Here is a 13,465-nt window from a genome sequence, read left to right on the forward strand (position 1 = left end):
TTCCCGGTCCTGGAATGACTCCCGGTCAGTGTTCCGCTGGGTGACCTTCCAGAGCTCTGCTGTCATGTCCGTGCATCCTGGCAGGCGACTCTGTGCACGTGCGAGGCTCCCCCCCCCCACCAGAGGGGCTCTCTGGAGGGGAAGGGACAGGAGCACTTTTGAGATGTTGCTGCAGTAGACTGAAGTGGTGGAGAGCAGCTGGCTTAGATTCCAGGCCCGTGCCCCTCTTCCAGGCTGGGGGACCTTGGGCCCCTTACTCAGCCACTCTGCCCTTAGTTTTCTCATCTCTGTGATGGGCTGATAGCACATCCACCGGAGAGATGTTTCGAGGATTCAGGGAGTTCACGACGCCTGCACACAGCTGCCCTCCGTAACTGATAGTCTCTGTCACCTGCTTCCTAGTGCCCTCAGCGGCTCCTACCGTGGTGTCCTTATTGTTCCGCCTGCACCCAGTCAGAAGGGAGGAATATTTACTGGGTAGATGAGTGAATAAATGAAGGAGGTGTGATAGAAGGTGCTCAGAGTCTGTGTCGGCCAGATGGGGGTACAGACGCTGCGTTGTCTCTGACCAGCCTTCCGAGCCGAACAAGTTATGTAACCTCTCCGGCTCTCAGTAAAGTATAAGACCATTCATACGTTCATTTAGCTGATCTATTTTGAGGACTCCTGTGTGCCAGCCCCTGCTCTAGGTGCTGGGCTCCTTCTGTGAGCAAAAAAGCAGAGACCAGTCTCTGTCCCCGTGGTGCTGGCATCCTTTCTGCATCGTTAAAGAGATCCTGTTCGACATATTGTCTGGCACTTAGTAGGTGCTCAAGAAATGGTATGGTTGCCATCCTCCCGCTGTGCTGAGGTCCACCTTGGACCTGAGGCAGAAGAAATTGACCCAAGACCCATCTTAACCTCGAAATGGTCCAAGGGGCTTCGTTCCTAGTGAGGAAGGCGTGCAGCCAAGAGGGGACTTACCGGTGCCTGGGGTAGTGTCAGAGAGGGGCTTCTGTTCTGAGATACCCCAGAGTGCGGCCCCAGGTATAAGAGGCCCTAAGAAGGCCTGTCCCCTCACTGACGTGGCTTCGCACCTTCCTCCCCAGGCCAGGAGGAGGGGGGCTGCCTGCCCCGCCCCCAGTGCCCCCAGGAATGTGCCTGCCTGGACACGGTGGTCCGATGCAGCAACAAGCACCTCCAGGTCCTGCCGAAAGGCATCCCCAAGAATGTCACGGAACTGTGAGTAGCCCCAGGCCTGACGGTGGGGGGGGGACAAGGTCACCATGAACAGCTGGTTAGGGCTTGGAGCAAGGGCGTCGCGGGAGACACTGGTTCCAGGAAGCCTTTGAGCTTCTGTCGGACCACCCTCTGCAGTCACCTGATGGCATGAGTCTCCCACGGCGAGCGCTTGCTCGCTTTAAGCTGAGTCCTGCTTTTAAAATAAGAAGTAACCTTACGTTGGCCGCTTCACCGCAGCTTGTGAGCATCCCCTCCGTCATGAAAACTCTCACACAAGTTTGTTTTCGCTGGCCGCGCATGACGCTACCACGCGAATCTACTATGATCTATGTAACAAATCCCCCTTTGTTGGAGAGTTGTTGCCAATGTTTCACTATTAAAAAAAGTCCCCGAGGTGAACATCCCTTCAGTGAGGCTGCTCGTCAAAGAGCGCTGCATTGCTAGGGCACTTGCTGCCTTTTGCATCATGGCCTTCCAGAAAAGCCATCGTCCTCACGCCCCAGCTGGCCGGGTGTGGAAATGGCCTTCGTGGCCACCCCCGCTGTCCATACTGGGCATCATGCGCTAAAACCTGTGCTGATTTGGATGTGGTATCTGAGCCTACGTGGGGGCATGGATGTCAGTGTGAGTGACAGACAGAGGAGAGCTGGGCTTCTTCCACTGACACCCCCAAATAAGAGGCTGTGGTCCGTCCCCGACTCGTCCTGTCCCCTGGGATTGGTCCCTCCAGGCCTCCATAGCTGCGCTTTTCCTTCCCTGTGGGGAGTGTGTGAGGTTTTCATTTGTGTTTCTTTCATTACCGGCGAGGCAGGCTGTTTCTTTACAGGCACACCAACCACTGCAGTCCTTGTCCTGTGTCCCTCGCCCAGTTTTCTATCATCGTGTTAGTGTCCTGCTTCCTCCTTGGTGCCTCCTGGCCACCCTGAGCATAATGCGACGGATGGAACAGCCTGGCTTCTTTGACTAAGGATGCTGAAGTTCAGAGGCTGGGAAAATCACTTGACTTCTCTAGGCCTCCGTTTTCCCAGCTCTTAAGTGGGGCCACTAGGGTGTGTTGAGAAGAGCCATTGAGAGGATCACGTGAGATGGGTGGGAAGTCACTTTGTATGACCCAGAGTGATGGGTCAGGATGAGTAAAGCCCTGATTTTGCTGCTCTCTGGATCTTTGGGGGTGGCGGCGAGCCATCCTGAGGGCTGCAGTCGGTGGGGGTCCTGGACAGGGAGCCCAACGGGGGTTTCAGCTCCTGGCCCTTGGATCCCTGCTCAGCGAGGATGTCTGGGGCGATAGGGGACCTTCACAGCATCTTGAATCCCAAGCTCCACCTTGTAGACATGGGGCACCTTAGGGAATGTTACAAGGACCTTTGGTGAGCTTGGCTTTGAGGACAACAACTTGGGCAGCAGTGTGTATAGTGGGTCCCAGAAGGGAGGCCAAGGTGGAGGAATAGACGGAGGCAGCTGAGGAGTCCAGGCGTGGGTGACAGTGTGCATTCAGGGGAGATGTGAGAGCGGAACACAGCACATGAGCAGAGACCAGTGGCAGGAGAGTCAGCAGCTGTGGGGTGCTGTTGAGTGAGTAGGAGAGTCACCTTGAGGGTCCTGAGCCTGGGTGGTTAGGATCATGGTGTGATGCTGAGGGGGTCAGGGGAACCAGTTTGGGTGTGAAAGCCCTGAGGTCAGGTTTGGGCAGGTTTGGGTCTGGGGCTCCCACGGGACCAGCCAGCAGGTGGAGGGAGGGCCTTGCTAGCTGGTGAGGGGCCTGGCAGGTGGACCTGAGGGGACTAGTGGCAGATCTGACCCGTCTGGCCAAGAAAACTGCAGGGCAGAGAGGGGAGAGAGAGGAGCCCAGCATTGAGCCCTGGGTAGCGCCCGCCAACAGGGAGGAGGCTGAGAGGGCGAGGCAGGGGCAGAAAGGAAGCCAAGGGAGGCTTTGTGTGTCAGAGCTTTTACCGAGTTCTTTGGGTGGCATCTACCCACATGGCTAAGAAACTGCATCTTTTCTCCTCCAGTTAGTGATTCTGGGCCAATTGTGTGGTCTGCATGTAAGAGAGGAGAGGAACTAGAAGGCCCTGGCTGCAGGGGAGGCTCCCCTAGCACCTCACTAACTGTTGTGTTCTGTCCTGTAGTTACTTGGATGGGAACCAGTTCACACTGGTTCCGGGACAGCTGTCTACCTTCAAGTATCTGCAGCTTGTGTGAGTATTTGGGCCTCTCGAGGATCCCAAGCCTGCCTTAGAGGATGGCGGGGGAGGGGGGGGGGCGCACTGGTATCTAACCCTCTGGCTCCAGCTTTTCTGGAATTCCCTATCACTTGGCTTCCAGCTCATCTGGTTTTTATTTTGCCCCTTCCCTCCCTGAATGTCAGTGCGTAGAACTGTGTTGCCACCTAGTGGCCATGCTTGGGAATGGCATGGTTCCTGGCTCCCTTGAGTTGGACCCTGTCTACTTCTCCCTAGCCTGTCACCCCAAGCCTCCATCTGGGCTGAGAATTATTGTTAATGAGGGTCATCCTGGCAAAGGAAGGGGGCCAGAGCAGAAGTAGAGGCTGATGGAAAACGCAGCCCATCCTTGGCCCCTAAACCAAACATGAAATACGACAGCTACAAATATACATCAGTGACTAAGTTTTTCTTCAGGCTAACATCTCTTTTTCTGTTATTTACACCTTTGAGCCTTTCCACTCCATGAAAATATATGAACTAAGCCTCAGAATAAACTTCATTTCTTCTCAGCTCTCCAACCTAATTAACACCTCTCTCCAATTGTCTTGGTGTGCTTATTGGCTAGATTCTCCCAAAAAGAAGTCCAGAGAACATTCCATGTTAGTTTGGCTTGGAGCAGTACTACTACTCAAAGTGTGGTCTATAGACCAATGGTCACTAGAGAACTGTTTGTAATGGGTCCACAATTAGATAAGAAACTTGCACCAGAATGTAAATCAGTCCATCACTGACAAGCGTCACTATGAAAAAAGCGTTCGCTAAACTAAGTTGTGTGTTTAGCGTCATAGGTGACTGCACTTTGGCACAAGGTCCTTCTTGTGGGACATTCAGTTCAGGGACTGGCTACTTTGAGTAGCACAGAATCTTGAAGCTCCAGTGGATCTGTCTTTGCCTAAAGACCTAGCAGATGTGTTTTGACTGTTCCAATGGTGTGAGCGGTGGGAGGAGGGCAGTGATTTGGTGGCTGGTGACAGAGTAGCAAAGACAGACGGCTTTTCTCTGGTCTAATTTGAGGCAGCTACACTGGTGGCTTGGATACCTTTGGGAGGAAAGGAGGGAGAGAGGGCCGATGTGGGGCCAGTCCTTGCCAATCAGAAGCAGGGACCACGCGGTGTGCCGAGAGCTCAGAGAAGAACTACAGTGTGGCCTGAGAACAATAGACCAGTCTTAAATGAGTTAGAGGAACATTTACTAAGAGGAAATGAAGTCAGGGCACGTGTGGGGGCCAGGGCAGAGGCAGAACTCACCAGTAGGCAGAGGGAACAGGGGCAAGAGAATTTCAGGAAGTGTAGCAAATCTATGCCAGGCATGTGGGAGGCAGTGAGGGAGAGGTGGGCCAGAGCCGGGAGCACCTAGCAGGTGGCTGGGACAATTTTTTAGGCAAATGAGAGCCACTGTGGGATTTGGCAGAGAAGTGACCTAGTCAGATTTGTGTCTTAGAAAGATTGAGGTGGTGCCCGCCCGTGTGGAAGATGGATAGAAAGGGGGCAAAGCTGTAGGGGAAACATGAGATACAAGTCTGAGACAGAAGCCAGGAAAAGACATGGCTTGAGTAAGCAGAAATGAAGGAGGAGGCTGAGAGAGAGGAGCTGGGGTGGGGGTGGGGGGTCGGTTAGGGCAGTGTTTCTGGGTCCTTGGGGCTGTGGACTAGGTGGGTAGGGGGTAGGAAAAGTGCGAGATGTAGACTGGAGCTGGACTATCTCTGGAGGGGAGTTCAGAGGTGAGGGCACTGTTGCACGTGGTGGGGAGTGAAGCCAGGAGCTTCCCGAGGCTCCCAGAGTGGACTAAAGGAAGAGGGTCAAGAAGGTAGGGTTGACTGGGAAAGAAGCTTTACCAAGAGATGGAGGAGGCACGGCCAGGGAGGTGGGGGGGTGGTGGTGTGGGAAGACAGGTGTCTGAGGATGGATGGGGTTTGAAAGGAGGTTTGAGAAGAGGGGTATCAGTTGTGACGGGGGGGGGGGGGTTACTTGATCACCCTGCTTCATTTGAAAAAAGGTGGTTATTGTCCCCTCGGTAGGATGGTAGGAGAGCTAGGGAAGGAGCCTGTGTGAAGTACTAGCTAGTCCTGGGCGGGGGGGGGAAGGGGGAGTGGCGGGGGGGGCATGGACAGAGTGGAGGAGGGGAGGAGCCTGTAGCAGAGAGCGAGGATTGGGTTCTTCTTTCTTCTAAGCAGTGATGCTTTTGTCTTTTCCAGGGACTTGAGTAACAACAAGATCAGTTCCTTGAGCAATTCCTCCTTCACCAACATGAGCCAGCTGACCACTCTGTGAGTCCCAGTGGTGGGGAGGTGGAGAGAGGGCACGCGCGCTGTGTCACCGAGACTTTCTCCAAGCCCCACTGGTCACTCTTCATCTACCAGGGAGTGTGCCTGGCCTCGCCAGCCAAAAAGAAAAAAAAAAAACAACAATTTTTTTTTATTGTGAAATATAGCATACATACAGAAAAATGCAAAAAAATATAAAGTACAATTTAACAAATAACCATAAAGCTAGCACATGTGTAAATACCTAAGGCACAAAACAGAACACAGCACGCCCAAAAGTCCTTCCCCCAGCCCCTGCTTGATCATTCGTTCCCCCCTCCCCACCGTCTCCAGGAAGTCCCTCCCCTTTTATGGTGATCATGTCTTTGATTTTCTTTATGGCACTGCCATCTACATATGCACTTCTACACAAAGCAGTTTTATTTTTATGTAAATTGAATCATACAGGATGTATTTTTTTTTTTTGTACCTGGCTTATTTTATGTAGCATTATGTTTGCGAGGTCCATTCATGTGAAGCCGCGGTCTGGTCATTTTTACTGCTGTGTAGTATTCCTTTGTAGGAATATGCCATACCTTCCTTACCCATCTCACTACGGATGGATAGTGGGGTTGTTTCCAGTTTGGACTATTGTGAACGGTGCTTCCGAACACTTTTGTGCCCATATTCTGAGTTGTTTTAACGATCGCTTTAATTACATGCCAGGCAATCAGTTGAAAAGAATAACAAGCAGCCCGTATACTGGCCTGCAGCTTACGGGGGTATCTCACTCCCCTTCTCCACACCTCATTTTACAGATAATGTGCCAAGAACCTAAGGACTTTCCCTTGGGCTCCACCGTGGTCCAACATTAGAGCCAGTACCCCCAAAAAAGGATGGGGTCGTGACCCAGCCAGACCCCCAGGAGCAGAAGGTGGGCCCGAGGCCATGAAATTCTGGTTCTAGGTTACCCACCTGCACTTACTTGCTCCAGAGTCTTCTCATCAACTGGTTCCCATTTCGAAGTCTTTGTGAGACTGGATGTGAAGCTGCCGTCAGCCAGGGAGATCCTGCCCACCAGGGGCCGTTTGGCAATGTCTGAAGCATTTTCGGTGGTCAAAGCTAGAGCAGGGGCAGGCGAAGCCCCCAACACCTTGTGGGCAGAGGCCAGGGATTTTACCGCTACACACCGTAAAATGCCCAGGGCAGCCCCCCAACAAAGAATTGTTGGTAGTGCTGGGCTGAGAAGTCCCGGTCTCGGTGGTTCCGGCAGCTGCCAGGGGAAACAGAACCCATTCCTGTGACAGGAGCACACCCCTGCTCTCATTATTATTTGAAAATAGCCCTAGTGAGGTACAGTCAGCATAAAAGAAACTGTACATGCTTACCGCAAATAAGGATACATCCTGACTTACGTTCATGTCCTTGGAACCATCACCACAACGAACACAGAGACCCCTTCCGTCACCCCCAGAAGCCTCCTCACACCCTTCTGCCCGGCCCCTCCCAACACCCCCGGCCCAGGGCCGCCACCATTCGGCTCTGTGGGTGAGTCCGCATCGCCTAGGGTTTTGCATGTTTGGGATCGTGCAACGATACTCCTTTTTGTTTGGCATCTTTCAACCCACACAGTTACTCCGAAATTCCCCCGTGTCACCGCACGTATGGGTAGTTCCTTCCTTCTTGTCAGCGACTAGTGATGTCCCACTGTATGGCTGCACCGGAGTGTCCCTGTCCCTCCGCTGATGGACATCTGGAGCTATCACGAGTATCGCCTCCCTTGTTGTCAACCTGCCCATCTGCCCTTGATGGATTCATTTATTTGGAAGCATCTGGGGAGAGTGGGTTAGCCTGTGGACTCTGGAAACTGAGAAGCTGAATTAAAAACCCAGCTTACTGACTTAATTACGCCACCCTGGCGAAGTTCTTTCACCTTGCAGGGCCTCAGTTTCCCCATCTTTACGACGGGGGTAGTCATGGTGCCCTCGTCACCACCACAGCTTCCCAATGTTAGATTACTAGCTGGGCCTGGACCTCACCGGTCCACTCTGGAAGTGAGGCAGGTCCTGGTCCGGTGTCCACTTCACGGACACCCTGCCTCTGGCCCTTGCTGGAGTGGCTTCCACGAGGAAGTGCACCCAGTCTCCTTACTGAGGCCTCCCTGGGAGCCGGGCACCGCGCTGAGGGCTTCACCTGGGCCATCTCCCCTTACCCGCAGAAAAACCCTATCAAGTTGTCATTGTTTTTGTCCCTGCTCTGCCGCTGAGGGAGCTGAGAGGCATAAAAGGGTTAGGGGACAGGCCCGGGTCACAGGGCTGACTAGGCCAGGAGCTCAGCCCACACCCTCTTCCACGCTCAGGCCTCCCTCATTTTGCTGCTGGGCCAGCCTGCAGGGGCCTGGTCAGCAACATGGCGCCCCCACCCCTGTCCTGCTCCCTCCCTCACCCTCCCTCTCACCCCACAGGATTCTCAGCTACAACGCCCTCCAGTGCATCCCTCCGCTGGCCTTCCAGGGGCTGCGCTCCCTGCGCCTGCTGTAAGTCTCCCCGTTCTTCATTCTTCATTCCTCTAAAGAGACCCACCCCACAGAGGACCTGCAGCCCACCTGGTGGGTAGAAATGTCTCCATGTCTGTGGCCCCAGCAGAGCCAACAGTGTCCAAAGCTGGGAGGCCTGTCCATTTCCATTCAAGCCCCTCATGGAGGCTGAAGAGTGAACGGAAAACTCTGAGAAATGGGGGTTGCTGTCTGCCCCACTTTGTGTTTTGGGGGAGCAATTGGGAGGTGGGGGCATCCAAGATAAGGTAGCCTCTTGTTTGCATGTGAGTTTCCGGTTCCAGTGGAGATTGTTGGCAGGAGATTTGTGAACCTTTCCTAAGAATTCCCACTGGGAGTTTTTGCCCTGTGATCAAAGTCCTCTGTCACGGCTGTTATGAAGGCCTCTCAAGTATCTGCATGAATCCTCCGGCAGCCCTGCCTGGGGCACGGTGACATTCTTTATCCCCATTCTATGGCTTGCCAGAGTAACTTTTTTTTTTTTTTTTTTTTACCAAGAAGGACCTTCCTTCCCTACCTCTCCCCCACCCAGACTTGTTAGCGGAGTGAGGGAGGGCACAGGGTCAGGGCCTTGCGTTCCATTTGTCATGTAAACGGAAATGGTGCTTTGAGTTATTTGTGATGGCAAAAACAAGACCCCCCCCCCCCCCAGAAGGGCTGAGGCACAGGGTTATCTACTTGGATTCCGAGGCGCTCCCTCTCCCTTGCCGGTGGCCGGCAGGGTGGGGTCTCTGAGGGGGACACCGGCTCCCTCTAGCATTGACCTTGACCAAGACCCAAGGATAAGCATGACACACTCCATCAGTTCTCAAGTCTCTGTCCCTGGACGAGGCACTGACAGCCTCTTCTCTCCTCAGGTCCCTGCATGGCAATGACATCTCCACCCTCCAAGAGGGCATCTTCACAGACGTGACCTCCCTGTCTCACCTGTAAGTAACCCCGGCCCAATTCTCGAGGCCTCTTTGGATGTAAAAAGAACTTGTATTCCAAGAAACATGCCCCCCTCCCATCTTCTGTAACTGTCAAAGTTTGTGGCTTTTGCCCTGAAACAAGTTTAGCTTGTGAACTTCAGATACTCCCCATCTCAGACTCTTACACACTCGGTGTTTTGTCAACACAGCAATGGAATCTGAGAACGGTTCTTCATACGCAGTAATAAAAGTGGCGATGGCCATTTATTGACCGCCTCAGCTAATTTAGTCCTCACAGCAATCCTACAGCATAGGCACAATTATTCCTATCCTACACATGGGGAAACGGGCCCAGAAAGTGTGAGAAGCTTGCCCAACGTTGCATAGGTGGTGGGGGCTGGGGTCTTCTGTCTCGAAAGCCCATGCTCTTAAGCATGACACGACACTTGGGCCTCTCCCTTCACGGGGTGGGGGATAAGCTCTGGAAATTTACTGCCCCCAAGAAGTGGTATAATGAGATGTAGAATTGCTTCCAAAACCATGTAGCTGGCAGTACTATGTGGATTTTTAAAAAGCAGTATGCCCAGTTCCTCGCAAGGGTAAATGTGGAATTACCCTGTGACCTGGCAATTCTACTTCTAAGTGTGTACCCCAAATAATTGAAGGCCGATTCTCAAAACAGATATGTGGGGCTCCTGGGTGGCTCAGTCGGTTAAGTGTCTGACTCTTGATTTCGGCTCAGGTCATGATGTCACAGTCATGAGACTGAGCCCATGTCTCTCTCCCTCTCCTGCTACCCCTCCCTCATTAATGCTCTAAACAAACAAACAAATAAATCTGAAAACAGATACTTGTACGACCCATGTTCATAGCAGCGTTATTCACGCAGTAGGCAAAAATCAGAAACAACTCAAGTGTCCATTGATGGATGAGTGGATAATGTGATATAGACATACAATGGGATCTTCTTTTTTAATTTTAAAGTTTATTTTGGAAGAGAGAGAACGAGCAGGATAAGGGCAGGAAGAGAGGGGGACAGAGGATCTGAAGCAGGCTCTGTGCTGACAGCAGGGAGCCTGATGTGGGGCTCAAATTCATGAACCGTGAGATCATGACCTGAGCTGGAGTCAGACACTTAACAAACTGAGCCACCCGGGTGCCCCCATACAATGGTATCTTATTCAGCCTTAAAAAGAAATGAAACTCTGTCACCTGCGACAAACATGGATGAACCTTGCAAACATGCTAAGTGAAATAACCCAGACGTTACAGGACAAACATCGTATGATTCCACCGATACGAGGCCTAGGAAAGTCAAATCAAAGCTACAGAAAGGAGAATGGTGGCTGACAGATGCTGGGAGCGGGGGGGAAATGGGGGATTTTTGTTCAGTGGGTACAGAGTTTCTGTTTGGGGTGATGAAGAGTTTTAGAGCCAGATCGTGGTGATGGTTGCACAACATTGTGAGTGTTCATTGATGCTACTGAACTGCACGCTTTTGCCATTTGGAGAAGATGGGGAAAGACTTTCTAGGAGGAGGGAACAGCATGGGCAGAGGCGAGAAGGCAAGAAAGTAAATGACATATTCAGGGATGCTGTGTTGTCCAGCATAGGACATACAGGGCTTGGTTGGGCAAGGAGTGTGGGGTCGGAAGAGACGAATCTGGAAAGGAACATTGAATTCCATTGTGAAGGGCCTTTTGTGTCACGCTAAATAGTTGGGACTTTATTTTACAGATAGAAGGGAATTGTGGAAGAATTAAGTCGCAGAAAACTCCTGGAAAGCTGTGGTGACATGTGGAGGCTGGCTGCATGGGATGAGGCAGGAGGGAGCCTGGCTGGAGATGGTGGGTCAAGACAAAGGCCAGGCCGGGGCTGTGTGGATCACTGCTCTCGGTGACTCCTGGTCAACAGGGCTGTGTTTCCATCTGTGTTTGGTAGTTAGTGGTGGTGAGCTCAGATTTTGCAGATGTTTGGAACTCTGAGGACCTAAATTAGAGATGCTTCTCTCCAGAGGGCATTTGTGCTTGTCTTCACGGGCACCAGGGTCTGCCCTGCTCTGGGCCCACGTACCGCCTTTCCTCACCGCCCCCCCCCCCTCGCTATGACAAGGGCCTGCTTTAGCTGCCCACGTCCCCAACACCACTTGCCAGGCAAGGCCTCTTCAAGCATCTGGTCCACCTTTCTTGCCTTTGGATTCCCCCTTCACGTATCTCCTGTACTTGGGACTTAAGTGTGCAGTTGACTACCCTTCCTTCTTCCTGATGAAAACTGAACAATATCCAAGTCCATTCCGATTTTGACTCTAGCTCAAAATCTAGAGGCCTCGTTTTTCAAGGGGGAGGTGGGAACAAACAGCATGTTTTCTACAAACAAAAAACCAGAGCTGCCAAACAACTGTTGAACCAGACGCATCTATAAATTCAGACTTTCTTTAGGAGAACAGTGACATCAAGCCAAAAAGCCAGATCCAATCTGGAAGAAATAAAGCAGGAGGTAGAGATCCGTTAAGCAGCAATTGTAGAACAGGGTGTCGGCATTGCGGATTAGATGTGTTTGTTCACTGCATCCAAGCCCCTCTCTCTACAGGGCAGCATCTGCGTGAAAGGAAGCTTCCAGTGAAGCAGCGTCACGAATAAGGTCTGCCCTTCATACCCAGGGTCTCAAATGGAACTAGGCAGCAGCCTGGGACTCGTGCGTGTGCTTGTGTTCAGGTGTGGGTGCACGCGCGGTACTGAGGACACGTGTACGTGTGCACACACGTGTCCACCATCTGCCCCGCATGGGAGAGCCGTAGCTGTTCCATAAGGATTTCTCGAGCACTTGCAAGGAGTCAGGGAGTGGTACCAGGACGGCGTAGGCTCACCGCATTCCGCTTGGCTTCACAAGGGCCGTGTGCAATCTGAAGCGGGGGGAGGCACCCACGGCTCTGTAACAAGTCAGGGGTTGCCCAAGAGTTAGCATCCGGAGTTCCTGGCTCCTGGAGTGCCCTCTGTTCCTCCTGTGACTCTTGCCCGGGCCTCTCCTCTTCACTAGCAGTATGTGGGAGGCGGGGTGAGCAGGTGCAGTGGAGGCTGAGGTCCACCACATTCAGTCTCCTTGAACTTCAGGAATCAGGACTTGTGGCGTTAGGTTCCTTGTTCTGCCATCGACTTGCAGTGGGATCCCAGACAATTCATTCTTCTCTTTGGGCCTCTTTCTTTCCTGTACCAAGGTTATTTCTAAGGTCCACTGTGGTCCATATGCCATAGTGATTGTAAGCATCCACACTGCCCTGGGTTCGCTCTGCTATGGTTTACTTTTATATTTACTTTGCAGTTAGCTCAATGTTCATCCATTTGTCCATCCATCCATCCATCCATCCATCCATCCATCCATCTCTTCATCAACAAATATTCGCTGTGTGCCAGATCCTGTGCCAAGGTTCTCCAACATCTTTCGTCATTTCTATAATCTGGCATTTTGTTGCCTCTGATTTACTGCGTGCTGGGAAGCTAGATCCCGAATTCACTAAGAATGCTGTGTGAAAAAGTAAATATGGGGGGGCCCCCCGGGTGGCTCAGACAGTTAAGTGTCCAACTCTTGATTTCAGCTCTGATCATGATCTCACAGTTCATGTGATTGAGCCCCCTGTCAGGCTCTGCACTGACAGCTCAGAACCTGCTTGGGATTCTCTCTCTCTCTCTCTCTCTCTCTCTCTCTCTCTCAGCCCCTCCCCTGTTTGAGTACCTACGTGTGCCCTCTTTCTCTCAACATAATATAAATAACTTTAAAAAGTAAATATGGAATGATTAAGTAGATCATACTATGCCCACAGGACAGAATAGCAAGTAGTTAATTGTAATTACGGCACCGCAATTTACTATTTGATGAAACCACAGGATAAAGAAGACCGTATACTCTGATTTCACTGAGGTACACGTGTGAACACAAGAACTGGAAGGAAATCCACAAAAATTAAACTGGTTACATTTCTGGGATGATGGGGGAACTCTTTTCTTTTTGCATTTCCTTTGCTTTCACAGTGCGCTTTGTGCATTCTGCATGGTCCTGGCAGGTGTTCGTTCGCAAACGGGTGTCAGGCACAGCGGGGGTCGTGGTTCCTGCTCCCGGGGAGCCTCAGTGCAGCGGGAGACAGTGATACACACAAATAGATTGCCCGAGAGGAGGGTGGGCGGAGGGGGTATAGCTCAGGTGAGGGAGACGTGGAAGTTTCAGTATGTGCTAAACTCTACCGTTGGCCGCTCTGTGAAACAGCACAGGAAAAGCTATTTTGGTCCCCGTTCCGTTAATGGAAGCCCAGCGGGGCCTTGGC

General features: G+C 52.1%; 1 protein-coding gene across 1 annotated transcript in view; it reads left to right on the top strand.

Moving 5' to 3' along the window:
- Window positions 1–13,465, top strand: part of SLIT1 (slit guidance ligand 1) — a 168,250-nt gene that overhangs the window by 136,679 nt on the left and 18,106 nt on the right. Inside the window, exons 21-25 of the mRNA XM_030334219.1 lie at window positions 1,089–1,221; window positions 3,348–3,416; window positions 5,638–5,709; window positions 8,150–8,221; window positions 9,097–9,168. Of these exons, the coding sequence (XP_030190079.1) occupies window positions 1,089–1,221; window positions 3,348–3,416; window positions 5,638–5,709; window positions 8,150–8,221; window positions 9,097–9,168 (418 nt within the window). The remainder of the gene's footprint in view (window positions 1–1,088; window positions 1,222–3,347; window positions 3,417–5,637; window positions 5,710–8,149; window positions 8,222–9,096; window positions 9,169–13,465) is intronic.

Source organism: Lynx canadensis, chromosome D2 (genome assembly GCF_007474595.2).
Source record: "Lynx canadensis isolate LIC74 chromosome D2, mLynCan4.pri.v2, whole genome shotgun sequence".
Classification (NCBI taxonomy): domain Eukaryota; kingdom Metazoa; phylum Chordata; class Mammalia; order Carnivora; family Felidae; genus Lynx; species Lynx canadensis.